General features: G+C 49.2%; 1 protein-coding gene and 1 long non-coding RNA gene across 2 annotated transcripts; both read left to right on the plus strand.

Annotated features, from left to right (window-relative positions):
* The first annotated feature begins 1,364 nt into the window (after window positions 1–1,364).
* On the plus strand, window positions 1,365–2,828 carry LOC142312287 (uncharacterized). Its single transcript, XR_012754351.1, has 3 exons — window positions 1,365–1,421; window positions 1,547–1,669; window positions 2,690–2,828. It is a non-coding gene; the product is annotated as an uncharacterized LOC142312287 (long non-coding RNA).
* A 92-nt stretch (window positions 2,829–2,920) lies between these two features.
* On the plus strand, window positions 2,921–14,213 carry LOC142312974 (uncharacterized). Its single transcript, XM_075351963.1, has 5 exons — window positions 2,921–3,142; window positions 3,224–3,347; window positions 3,431–3,528; window positions 3,724–3,814; window positions 13,017–14,213. The coding sequence occupies exons 1-5, from the start codon at window positions 2,921–2,923 to the stop codon at window positions 13,865–13,867; spliced, it is 1,386 nt and encodes a 461-aa protein (XP_075208078.1). The 3' UTR covers window positions 13,868–14,213.
* The last annotated feature ends 203 nt before the right edge of the window (window positions 14,214–14,416 follow it).

Raw genomic sequence — 14,416 nt, forward strand, 5'->3', positions numbered from 1 at the left:
AGACAGCTCTCAGACCATCCGGATGTCTGATGGAGGTGTACAGAGATTCAATGTCGGCAGACACCATCATCATGTTATCTTCCAGATGGATCCCATCCAGACGTCTGAGAGCCGCCGTGGTATCCCGAATGTAAGATGGCAGTTCACATACCAACGGTTTCAAATAATAGTCAATGACCTGACAAACCAATTCAATGAGGCTACCATTCCCTGATATTATGGGCCTGCCAGGGGGGTTAGTTGGATCCTTGTGGATTTTAGGAATCAGGTACAGAGCCGGAAGCCGTGGATGGAGTTTTTTGATGGTGTCCAGGAACTTTTTAGGTATATTCCCCTTCTCATATGCCTGTTCTAAGATCACGATTAGGGAACTATGAAAAGACGAGGTAGGATTGCATGGTAATTTCCGGTAGCAATTGGTATCTCCCAATAGTTTGTTAGCCTGCTCCTCATATTTGTCACAAGGCCAAATAACGAGGTTACCGCCTTTATCAGCTGGCTTAATTATGACATCCTGCCAAGATTGTAACTCTTTCAAACCAGCTTTACTGAGATTTCGGGCTGGTGAAGGTAAGGCGGCTAAATCCTCAATCTCCTGAGAGACAATTTTTGTAAATACCTCTAAGGCCGGACAAATACTCAGGCTTGGGAATTTTCTAGATTTATTCATAAGCTGCAACGGGAAATTACCAACCTCATTTTCAGAGCTCTCCTCCTCCAAGGACTGTAAAATTGAAAGTGCCTCTTGCTCCTCCCTAGTGGTGAAGATATCGGAAACTTGTGTCTTGTGATGCAATTTTTTAAGCAGAATTTTTCTTGAAAAAAGGTGAATATCCTTCACCGTTGTGAACGCGTCTAAAGGATTAGAATATTTTAATAGAATTAAATATTTTAATTATGTGTTCAAATAAAGATTGTTTTTTATTGGAAAATGGTGTCACTCCTTCAATTTGGTCAACCATTGATGCCCAATAAGTGTGTACAACTGCGTTATTCCCTACGGGATTTCATGATTACATTGCAGTCAATGGAGTGAAATCCCACAGCGACTTGCAGAAAAGAAGTGACATGCAATTGTTTTTGCTGCGGGAATCCGACAGCAAAACATGCAGCTGTCAAAATCCGCATAGTGCGCACAGCATTTTTTTTCCAATAGGATTTGCTGGTGAATCACTGCAGAGATGTTATGAACATAACATGCAGCAAATCCGCGGGTAATCCGGCCACTGGGTGCATCACTGCTCTACACTCCAGCCTCAGGAACAGCCAATCATCATCACACAAACATTATCGGCAGCAGTTTCTGCATACACTGAGGAGCTGATCATGTGACCCCTGACTCCTCCCCTCCATGTGACATCATCCCAGGTCCTGGAAGCACAGAGCAGCCATATATCTAGTGTGCGGCTCTGCAGGAGGAGGTGTGTGGAGATTCCCCATTACTGGGGCAGGGGGCATTAACCCCTTCAGCTCTGAGACGTTCTTGGTGTTTTTCTCTCGCTGATGTCTATGACTGGTGACGCTTTTGCTCCTTTTCTTCTTATAGATACAGACGCCCCAAGGAGGAAGTGGCGAGGACTCTGTGCTCCTGACCATTCTGAGTGTTGACACAACCTGCTCGCACTGCTCTGGCTTCAGCAGTGGTGTCCTGCGCCCCCTGCAAAGTGAGGTAGGAAGGTCTAGATGGTAAGTGCGTTTGCAGTGTGCCCACCGCAGGTCCAGTTTGCCCTGACTCATGGCCACGGCCTCTGCGTGCACCACCATCAGCAGAACACCTACTTCCATGTCCTTACCGCACGCCTTGCGCATTTTAAATTATGTACGCAGCTAAGAGCGGTATTATTAGAGAGTAAATTACATTTTTAGTGTCAGCAGCACAGTCTGTAAGACTAGAATCCCTGCCTACAGGCTTCTTATACACTAACCCTTCTCCAGCAGCTTGCCCTACACTAAATGCAGCTAAGAACGGTATTATTAGAGAGTAAATTACATTTTTAGTGTCAGCAGCACAGTCTGTAAGACTAGAATCCCTGCCTACAGGCTTCTTATACACTAACCCTTCTCCAGCAGCTTGCCCTACACTAAATGCAGCTAAGAATGGTATTATTAGAGAGTAAATTACATTTTTAGCGGTATTATTAGAGACTAGAATGGCTTTCTTTTAACACTGAAAGACTGCACCAGCAGGTACTGTCACGCTATAACACACTATCCCTACTCCAGCAGAATATCTCCTTACATTGTTTCCAGGTACAGTGCGGCAAACATGGTATTTCTGGGTCTTATATAGACCCGATGATGTGATGTGGCCGACCCATCACAGTAATGCCAGTAGCTAAGATGACTACAGCAGTACCATAATTTGCAGGCAATCCTTGAATGTTTACTGGCTGAAAAAAAGCCGGGAAACATGGGGAGGAGACTCAAGCATGGCGTCTGAGCAGCAAAATGCGCAATAGAGTGCCGAGCACGTCAAGCACGCTCACCCATAACTAGTCAGCATATACAGTGAGTGGGACCACAGCGATGTCTTGGTCAGCAATTCAACTTATGTTCCAGTCCATACGAGAACAGAAAGAATACATCATCTATACATTTTATATCCTTATGTTCCCTTCATTACCTCCAGTAGGTTTATCATTGCAGCGGATTCTTTATGATGTTACATCGTCATCTTCTCCCCATTCAGGTCCCTACAATATCGGATCCTCTAACATCTTCTATAGAAGAGAATTCTCCTGATTCCCCGTGAAGGATGGATATGGACAGGGACAAGATGGCGGAGAGGATATTACACCTCACCCTAGAGATCCTCTTCCGGCTTACTGGAGAGGTGAGAGATTCTGATGACGTCACATTACATCATTCTTATCTATGGGAATAACAGATGGACAGAACTGGAGAGGTGAGGACTCTGGAAATGTCTGTAGTGAGATTTCTTACTGTGTCTCTCCATAACCAGGATTACACAGTAGTGAAGAAGACCTCTAGTGAGCGCTGTCAGGCCCCTGTGTCTGAGGGATGGGGAAGACCCCTGAGCCCAATCACGGGGCCTCCACCTCACCCCCCGATACATGAGGACATCAATGACCAGAAGATCCTAGAACTCACCTACAAGATGATTGAGCTGCTGACTGGAGAGGTGACACTGCTGGGAATGCTGGGACATTATACAGTAACGCTATGAAGGGATCGGGGGTGACGGTATCATTGTATGTGTCAGGTTCCTATAAGGTGTCAGGACGTCACCGTCTATTTCTCCATGGAGGAGTGGAAGTATTTAGAAGGTCACAAAGATCTGTACAAGGACGACCTGATGGAGGTTCCCCAGCCCCTCACATCACCAGGTAATAGACAGGACTAAATACACACGGCCTATAATTATCTGTATGTAAGGAATGAATTCAGTCCCTGTATGTGTCTCCTCCAGGTCTATCCAGTAAGAGGACAACACCAGAGAGATGTCCCCGTCCTCTTCTCCCACAGGACTGTAAACAAGAAGATCCCGATGTTCCTCAGGATCATCAGGTAGATGGAGAGAAGGTGCCATGAAATCTCCTTATGATGTGTAGACGGCTGTGAAAGTCTCGTACTCAGTCTTGTTTTATCCTCCAGTATTATATGTTTATACTTGTGTAATGAGAGCGGTGGAGATGGCAGGATTAGAGCTGATCATAGATGTGACTTCTCCATCTGTCTATGACTTTACAATATCTGTTTCAGGGGGAAGATCTGACCCATATTAATACTACAGAGACATATGTGAGGGGTGATGAGCGGTGTAAAGAGGAGATTCCTACAGATAACCGCCCAGGTGAGTAGTGACCACTAAATGCAGAGAAGTCACAGATTCTTCTTAGTCATCGGCTGTGGCTGCTTTATCAGGGTTGTAGTCCGGCCATATAAAATGGTCACCATTCTGCTGCTAGACCACCACATGCTCCTCCACCCAAAACTGTCCCCATTATTTTGAATATTGGACGACCTTCTGTTGGAGTAAGATCTGTATCAGCCAGATCTTAGAGGTAGGATCCACCCTATCCCCTGAATTTAGAAGACATTGACCCTTAGCTGCCCAGATCTCTAATCTGGAAAGCCAAATGACAGTGTACGTAGAATGTGCAGACAACAGAAAATCATGGGGAGAAAAATCTAATCTGTATGGTGGACCCCTAAGAGCGGAGGGTAATCATGCTGGTGACCTCCTACTGTACATTGTTAGTTTGGTGCCATGTTCACCAGGTGAGAAACAAAATAATAATTTTGTAGTTGATGAAGAGACCTAAGTAGTGTGGAAAGCTTGCTTTATACATCACTTATTTTATTTTTATTCGTCATTAATAAGTATCATAACTACAAGATTCTTATTGTTTCTCCACTGAGAGCAATGACTCCTTCCTAGAATCTCGGCATCTTATTGATGGATCTTCCTTCTCTCCCTTCTGCTGAATGCGCTGATAGGGGCGTTTATATCCAAAGTTCGGCAGAGGGTAAATCTAACATATGAGGGAGGTTAGAATTACCGTATTCCACAGTGGGTACATGGAGGCCGGGCAGCCCACCCACATGATTTCTAAAATTTAACGCCTTCATCCATGGGCAATTTTTTTTTTATTTTTTATTTTTCCTCCCTTCTTCCAAGAAACATAACCTTTTTATTTTTCAGTCAACGTCGACATATTAGGGATTATTTTTTGTGGAATGAGTTTTTCTTTTGAATTACACTATTTATTTTTATCATATAGTGTACTGAAAAATGGGAAAAATATTCCAAGTGCAGTGAAATTGCAAAAAAGTGCAATTACATGATTTGTTTTTTTGTGTTTCTTATTTACAATGTTCACTATATGTTTACATGTTCAGCCTCTCACAGTGAGGATAGGCTTGTGCCGGTAGATAGCCACCAGATGCTATGCTAGGGAGTCTTGGTACTGTGATGGCTGACCGCAGGGTTAAGGATTGGATACTGACAGTCACTGATGTGGTCTGGCGCAGATGCGACGGCTAGTGTAAGCAGGTGCAGCGGATATGGCTGATACAAGAGGTGCAGCAGATACAAGTATAAATAGATGCAACAGGTATGGTTGGCATAGTTGGTGTAGATGGATGCAGCAGGTCCGGCAGGCACAGCGGATAATAGGATACAGACACGTGTTAGCATACACAGCATAAGACTCAGCAAACGGAACGGGAACTGACAACTTGCAGCATGTCTTTAAGGATAGACCTCATTGCCCAGGCACCTTCTACAGGGGAACGTTGCTTTAACCTTTTCCTAGCCAATAAAATTTCCTTTTCTGGCCATTGAAATCCTATTATAATTGTGAAAAAACATCAAAACAGAATTTTGTAATATGAAACAATTTTGTAAAATGAATCAACAGTAAATCAATTTATTCACATCACAAGGCATGAGTTTGGGTTTTCCTCAGTTCCAGTTGAATTTTTGGAATGCCCACCCCCCTTCCGGGGGACTCAGGATCGGAAAAGGCCGGCCCTGAACCAGGGAGTCAACCGTTTACCGGAGCACCAGAAACCGGGTACTCAGACCCCGTCCTAGCTTAGAAGCCACTGAGTATAGGCAAATTAACTGATTGCTGGCTGGACCTCACGGGTTCATCTTCACCCAAAGTCCTGAAAGAAGGCAAAAGCCCACCGATACCGACTGAGAGCCACCGCAAAGGGCCAAACATCCGGCGGGCCAGCGCCTGCGGGCAACTGAGGGCTCCTCTGGCAGCTCAACGCCGGGGAGCGGGCTACCACTGTCCAGGCAGGGGAGCCGAAAACCACAACAAGAGGTGCAAGGGAAAGGGGCCATTATCAACCTCACAAGGGGACACAAGCAGCCGGCTGCGGGACCCGACCATACCCGAACTTTGGTTTACCAGTGACTCTGAGTGTGAATTAATCGAGAGTACACCAGTGCCATCCGGGCATGACCCTGCACCCCGACAACAACACTGTTGCCAGTCCCCCACGGGCCCCGGGACACACCGCCCCTACCCACGGAGGGGCTAACATCTAGGCTGCGGCCGCCACACCGATCCCGGACGAGCCCCCTTCACTCCAGCCGCAGCGGTGGTGCAACCCATCACCACGACCCGTGGGTGGCGTCACGACCCATCCGACGACAACACGGCCCCCGGCTGCGCGCCTCGTCCCACACCACCACCACCCCACTGCCTCCCCTTAACAGAGCGACGTGGCCCCCGGTCCGGAGGCGCTCGTGCCACCGACAACCCGAGCCCGGACCTTGAGCGGCTCGGCCCGAGCTGCGGAGAGCGGCCGGGCCCCTCTCAGGGCGGTACACATCGACTCTTCTGGTGTCACGAACAGGATTCGGACAGTCCACTTACCTGTGGAAGTGCGCCTTAGAAGTATCTGTCAGCAGCGTCCTGCCAAAAAAGTTGAAAGTCCGCCATCTTGGCGCAAAAGTTTCCCGCTCGAGTCGTCTTCCCCGAGCAGTGAAGGCGCAAAAGTGAAGCCCCGCCCCCGAAGGAAGAGTGCTAAGAGAAAACCAAGGGGGAGGCGGGCGAGGAGGCTGCCTGATGTAACCGAGAAGATAAAAAGGCAGGGACTCCAGGACCCTGCATCCGTTCCGTTCCTGGACCCCGACAGTGCAGCATAGCGACTCCCGTCCAGGGTCCCAATACCCCGTTGCCTGTGCAAGGAACGGCGGCGTGGGTGAAGGCCCGGACAGAGGAGATGTGTCACCGCCTCCAGCACCAGGTAAGCTTCCTGGTGGAGCTCTGGGCGGTGGAGATGGGGGAGATAGTGGCTGCCGTGCGGGCCCGTGAAAGGATGACGGTGTTGGCAGGGTGGGAAGGCGACCCACGTCCCTATGCCCTTGAGGGGTCGGCCATCGTGTCTGAGGGGCTCGGTCTGCTGCTGCCCGCCATACCACCTCCTCCAGTGCCTGCAGTGGTTGTTGCTGCTCCTCCACCGGTATCCCTACCCCCGATACCGGTGGTGGAGTCCGTCCCGGGCGCTCATGGGAAGCTGCTTGGGGAGGCTGGCCCGGACCTGCTGTGGAACCCGGACGCGCTGTGCCCGTTGCCCGAGGGGACCCGTTACCGGCCAGCACCTGATCATGAGGCGATGCCGGATGTACCGGAAGTGACCGCGCCCAAGAGTGCCCAGGCCCCAGCAGTCCGCCCGGCCAAGAAGGCCCAGAAGGCAAGGCAAGCCGCTCCAGGGTCATGGGCCTCAGCTGATGTTCGGCGGGGAGGCAGCTGCAAGGCAGCAGAGCCGGCCGCGACACAGCGATGCCCCCCTTGGAGAGTGCCGATCGCGGTTGGCACCGGGGAGCGCCGGCTGGGCCAGATCCCCACCGCAGTAGACCCCGGGCGTGCGAGTGCCCCGTACTGTGAGCAGCACCCTAGCCAACTGAGCCAGGAGATAGTGGCCAGAGAGAAGAGGAGAGAGGAGGTACTTGCCCGTACCATCGAGGGGAAGGAGCATCTAAGGAGCGCTGGATATTGGGTGCAGGGCCCCACCTACCAGGGCCAGGTCAGGAGGTTCAACAAGGACAAACGCTGGGGGGTTTTGTACGACCCTGAATTGGATGGAGAAGTTTTCTTTTCCTGGCGGGATGTGAATTCTCATCTCCCGTTCGGACATCCAGACCGCGACCTCCTGCCCGGGGATCTGGTGCACTACACCCGGCACCGAGGGGAGAGGGGCTGGTTTGCCCTAGATGTCCGAAGTGGCAGACAGCCCCCTCCTTCACTGTACAGCCCCAAAGTGGAGGTGGAAGAAAAGTTCCCCGTTGCAGAATAAAGCTGGTAGCCCGTTAGCTACAAAAGGACCCGTCCCCGTTGGGACTTGTGTTTGACCCCTGTTGACAACCCTGTTGCGTGAGTGACTGCTCATGGACAAGGCCGTGGACTTGCTGGCCACCCAAAAACTTTTGGGCTTGTAAATATTGCCCTACCTGCCCCCCTAAACATGCCTTCCTGTTCCGTTAGCCTCCGGAGAGGCAGATTGGAGGAAGGACCCGCAGCAGAGCAGGCTGGGGTCCGGTCACCACAGGGACCAGTGACCATCCTCCGGGGAGCCCTTGAGCAACTGCCGGGTGCACCGCACCGTACCCGTTCCCGCCTGAGTGATCTGGCCATGTTCCTGTTTCCGGACTGGGGAAAAGGGGTGCTGCCCATTTCTTAGGGGCAGCATCAAGGCTAGGTTGTTTGGGTGGGAAAGGCGAAGGACATGAACCCGTTCCGTTTAATAAAGTTATGCAACGTTACAGTAAAATGCCTCCCATTATGGGAAGACCTGCAGAAATCATATAATGTACAAATGTTATTATAATTGTGATTGTTTCCCGTTTTACCGTTTTACAGTTGAATGAAAAATAAAAATAAACCGGAGTTGGTCAGGCAGCCTGTGGACGGTCTGCATTAAACCAAGGGGGAATGTGACGCCCTGGACCCCAGGGGTCACAGGTAACAACACCTACCACATAGCACACACACCCCCATCCCTTGTGAGGACACACCCGTCACCCGAAAGGGAGACCTGATGCCTCCCTCAGGGCCAGTAGGGCACACCAGGTGGGCGGAGTCAGGTGGAAAGGCACGCCCACCGAGGAGACTACTGTCATGAGGCAGGAAATACAAGGAGAACAGTTTTGGAGAGTGACAGGGAGGAGTGGAGTTGTAGAGCTGTCAGGGACCCGGGTAGGAGCTGGGACCCTTGAAACGTCAGGCAGGCAGACAGTGGTGGCCGCCTGCAGGAGTACCGGTACAGCAACCGGCGGAACTGTAGGGACCAAGCCAGGGTTGGAGCCCGCCGGCCCTGAACCGGGGAGTCAACCATTTACCGGAGCACCAGAAACCGGGTACTCAGACCCCGTCCTAGCTTAGAAGCCACTGAGTATAGGCAAATTAACTGATTGCTGGCTGGACCTCATGGGTTCATCCTCACCCAAAGTCCCGAAAGAAGGCAAAAGCCCACCGATACCGGGTGAGAGCCACTGCCAAGGGCCAAGCATCCAACGGGCCAGCGCCTGCGGGCAACCGAGGGCTCCTCCGGCAGCTCAACGTCGGGGAGCGGGCTACCACTGTCCTGGCAGGGGAGCCGAAAACCACAACAAGAGGTGCAAGGGAAAGGGGCCATTATCAACCTCACAAGGGGACACAAGCAGCCGGCTGCAGGACCCGACCATACCCGAACTTTGGTTTACCAGTGCCTCTGAGTGTGAATTAAATCGAGAGTACACCAGTGCCATTCGGGCATGACACTGCACCGCAGCACAGCACCCTGCACCCCGACAATAACACTGTCGCCAGTCCCCCATGGGCCCCAGGACACACCGCCCCTACCCACGGAGGGGCTAACATCTAGGCTGCGGCCGCCACACCGATGCCGGACGAGCCCACTTCACTCCAGCTGCAGCGGTGGTGCATCCCATCACCACGACCCGTGGGCGGCGTCACGACCCCTTCGACGACAACGCGGCCCCCGGCTGCGCGCCTCGTCCCACACCACCACCCCACTGCCTCCCCTTACCAGAGCGACGTGGCCCCCAGTCCGGAGGTGCTCGTGCCACCGACAACCCGAGCCCGGACCTCGAGCGGCTCGGCCCGAGCCGCGGAGAGCGGCCGGGCCCCTCTCAGGGCGGTACACCTCTCAGCTATAAGCTGAGAGGTATTTCCGGGTGGGGATACACTGGCTCTTTAAAAATAGGTACATGGCGTGTTTCATTCCTTGGAGACAGCGGCAGAGACCGGACACGGAAGCCACCAATGGGCAGCCAGTAGGGTAAGGGTGTCTGTGTCCCTGCCGGTGAAAGGGGGCAGGACAGTGCAGGGACACCAGTACCAGAATTACAGTACCCCCACCCCCCTTACTTCCCCCTTTTGCAGGCCTAAAAGCCATTTCTTCAGGAGAAGAGGTGCATTAATGGGCTCCCATGACCTCTCCTCAGGACTAAATCTCATCCAATGAACCAAAAGGAGGGTTTTACCTTTCATCTTTGTCATGGCTAGGATGCCTTTTGCCTCAAATACGTCTTACACACTGACCGGTGAAGGCAGGGCACCAGGATTTCTGAAGCAGAGGCCCATAACGAGAGGCTTGAGCAGAGACATATGGAAGGAGTTGCGGATCTGCAAGAAGGCCAGAAGCTTCAGCTTATAGGACACGGCGTTAATCTTTTGAAGCACCTTGAAGGGACTAATAAGACAGGGACCCAATTTGTAGGAAGGCATCTTGAGGAAGACATATCTAGAAGAGAGCCACATCTTATCTCTGGGAAGGGATGTAGGAAGATCCATCTCTTATCCGCATGCCTTTTCATCCTGATGAAGGACTGCTCCAGGGAGGTTTTGGTCTCCAACAAGACTACGGAGAACCCCTTGACAAAAACATTGGCCGCAGGGATGCCGGAACTGATAGCCATAGGAAGAAGGATTTTGGGCTGTTGTCAATATACTATGAGTAATGGAGGGTTAGCCAAAGACTCACATGATTATTATGAAAGAACTCCGCCAATGGTGGAAGATTGACCCAATCGCTGTGGTGTTCGTTAATGAAGTGCCACAGAAAATGTCAGGACGTGGTTGACCTGTTCCACTTGGCTGTTAGACTGTGGATGGTAGGCCAATGAGAAGTCCAAAGTGACATCCATCAGCTTACAGGTAGCCTTCCAGAACCGAGATGTGAATTAGACGCCTCAATTGGACACAATGTGTAGATGAAATGCTCAGAGAACACAGAAGAAGACCTGACCACTGTGTGAAGTAGGTGATTTTAGAGAACCTGTCTACTACTGTTCAGATGATGGAGCAACCAGAGGACACCGGCAGGTTGGTGATGAAGTCCATATGTGTTGCCAAGGAGCGGACATCACAGGTAGAGGTAGTAGTCGCCCAGCCAGAAGCTGTCTTCCAACAGAGTTGTCTTCTAACTGGCATGACCAGCCAGCTAAGGAGTGACCCCACTGCAACACACTTCCTGTCTGCCGCCGCCACAAACTTCTTCCCGGGTGGTACCGGACACACGCTAACTGGACCTACCGTGAGCATCTTGAAGGGCTTAATAATATGTTGAGGCTCTTCCTCATGATCGGCCAACAAAAAGGTCCTGGATAGTGCATCCACCATGATGCTCTTTTCTGCCTGACGGAAATGTAGAACAAAGCCAAAGTGGGCAAAGAGCACTGGGCTTGGCACAGATTCAAACTCTAAGCCGATTTTAGGTAGGCCACGTTTTTGTGGTCAGTGTAGATGACAACAGGATGCACAGCTCCAGTGCCTTGTTGATTGCCAACAATTCTTAGTCGCCAATCTAGTAGTTGTGCTCAGGAGCAGAAAAAGCAGCAGGTTACCCCCTTGCCAGAAGCAGACTTCAGCATGAGGATCGCTCCGGACCCGGAGGATGAAGCATCCACTTCCAAGAAGAACTGCCTGTTAGTCTCTGGTCTTTGCAGCTCTGGCACCGATGAGAAGGCACACTTGAGGGCAATAATTGCACTCCCTACTTCAGAAGTCCGCATCTTGGGATTCACCACTTTGCAGGTCATGGCCGTGACAGGGAGAATATGAAACGACAATTGCTAAATTAATTGGTGGTAATAATTGGCGAAATCCAGTAACCGCTGAATCAACTTCACTCCATCAGGATGAGGTCACTTCACAACCGCCGACACCTTCTCTGGATCTGGTGTCCAGATAGACCACTTAGTAAATCAGGTGCTGCCATAGGATACGGACGGATATAGATAAGGACAGAGAGGACTTGCTGTCACCTAGGGTACCCTCTCCTAGAGACCCTAGGCTTGGAAGTTTCACGACTTCAAAAGGACAGAAACAGATCTGGTGAGTAAGATCTCCGTAGTAGAAGCATCCCTCTGTGGTGCCAAGGATGCTCGAATCAGTTCATTGAATACCTTGCCATCCCCCCTTCCCGCCTGGAAAGTTTGCTGGTCCAAGACAAAAGGATCACTTCTCTCCCATAATGGATTGATCTAAGCAAGGTCATGTGTGACATTATAAAGGCCACTTTAGCCCGGTCTGAGACAAACTGATGAGACAAAATTTCGAAGTGCACTGATTTATAACTCCCCTGCATTGCCTGGGATTGCCATCAAACCACAGAGGAGGAGACAGATGAGGACCGAAGCTTTGATCTGGATTTGCTGCCCAGGTGGTGACAACAGCCAGGACAAGATCGGGTGTAGACATTAGTGTCATGGCTTGCAAGTGGTTGTTCACTGACTGCAAGTAGGTCAGGATTTGGTCTTGTTGTTCCCGTTGACTAACCGTCTCTTGCTGCATACCTGTGAGCTGAGGAGTTCTGTAGCCAACGGAAACCCTGGCCTTTGCAAACTTTTATTCTTGTGGGTGCAAGTGGGAGGGGTCTCACTGGGCCGCAGCACTGTCTCAACCAGGAGGGGCATAACTAAGTGACTTCCTCGGGTTCACTAGAGCCTCTGATGGTGAAGATAGGCTTGTATTAGAATGTATCTGCTAAATGCCAAAAAGGGAGTCTTGGTACTGTGACAGCTGACCCATGGGGTCGGAAATTTGATACTGACAGTCACTAACGTGATCGTGTGCAGACCAGATGTCTGGTGTAAACAGGTGCAGCGGATATGTGCTGATACAACAGGTTCAGTAGATATAGTTGGCACAGCTGGTATAGGTAGATGCAACATCTACAGTGGGCACAGTGGATACTAGGATACAGACACTTGTTAGCACAAACAGCATAAGACTCAGAACGGGAACTGACAACTAGCAATGCGACTCTAAGGATAGACCATGCTGCCTAGGCACCTGTCATAGGTGGAGGATGCCTTAGGATACCTAGTGCCTCTCAGCCATAGGTTGTGAGATTCTTTCGGGTTAGGGCACGCTCTCCCTTTAAGATTATGTGAGCACACTCCCAGGATATCTGCACCGGGAAAAGGGTGCATTACAGAGCGGGGATGCCAGTAACTGCGTAACAAGCTATTTTAGAAAATTGTATCCTTAAGTTTGTATGTTAATGAAAATATTTTTTATTTTTGGCAGATGACTGTACCAGAAGATTAGAGGCACAGCTGACATCTTCAATTTTTAAATCCTATGACCTTGCTGTTATACAAGATATAACTGAAATGAATGCCGCTATTCCAGATATACCATCATCCCTTCACAGCAAAGATCTATCATCTGCTTTGATTAAGCAAGTCTTAACTTCTGAGTCATCACAGACTATTAAGAAAAATAAATGTCACAAAAACGGCATTAAAAATCTAAGTGCCCTTACAGCAAAGAAGCCATTTTCAGCTTCAGAATACCAAAAAATTAGTAACAAAAATCACACAGGGGAGAAAAGATTTTGTTCAGAATCTGTTAGTTACCAGAAGGCATTTTCATGTTCAGAATGTGGGAAATGTTTTAATAAGATATCAAATCTTATTAAACATCAGAGAATTCACACAGGGAAAAAGCCATTTTCATGTTCAGAATGTGGGAAATGTTTTAACTGGAATTCAAATCTTATTTATCACCACAAAACTCACACAGGGGAGAAGCCATATTCATGTTCAGAATGTGGGAAATGTTTTAAACAAAAATCAAGTCTTGCTACACATCAGAGAACTCACACAGGGGAAAAGCCATACTCATGTTCAGATTGTGGGAAATGTTTTGCAGATAAATCAAATCTTTTTACACATCAGAGAACTCACACAAGAGAGAAGCCATATTTATGTTCAGAATGTGGGAAATGTTTTAAACGAAAGTCACATCTTCTTAGACACCAGAAAACTCACACAGGGGAGAAGCCTTTTTCATGTTCAGAATGTGGGAGATGTTTTAACCAAAAATCAACTCTTGTTACACATCAGATAACTCACACAGGGGAGAAGCCTTTTTGATGTTCAGAATGTGGAAAATGTTTTAACCAAAAATCAACTCTTGTTACACATCAGATAATTCACACAGGGGAGAAGCCTTTTTGATGTTCAGAATGTGGGAGATAATTAAAAATCAAATCTTGCAAAACACCAAAGAGTTCACACAGGGGAGAAACCCTTGACATGTTTAGAATGAGGGAAATATTGTACACACAAATGGGTTATTGTGGGTTAAGGTTAGAAGCCATTATCATACCTAGAAGGAAAGAAATGTTTAACTTAAATTATAATTTGTTGACCACTAAAAAATTAACATGGGCTACTCAAAGCCCTGTGGAAGTAGAGTTAATTAAACCATCTAATGCAATTTTTACCTCCCTACTGTCTCCACTGTTTTGTATTCTGGAAGAGGTGGGGTGAAGTGATTCTCTCTTTTTTTTATTGGATTCTATTAGATCCTTGGAAACCCATGCCCCATATTTAAGCCTTGCTAATTGGGAAAAGAGTGACATTTCAAAATTGGTGGTTCTTTTTATAGATTTTCTCGCTTAGGCCTTGTGCGCACTAGAA

The sequence above is a fragment of the Anomaloglossus baeobatrachus genome, chromosome 5 (genome assembly GCF_048569485.1).
Source record: "Anomaloglossus baeobatrachus isolate aAnoBae1 chromosome 5, aAnoBae1.hap1, whole genome shotgun sequence".
Taxonomy (NCBI): Eukaryota; Metazoa; Chordata; class Amphibia; order Anura; family Aromobatidae; genus Anomaloglossus; species Anomaloglossus baeobatrachus.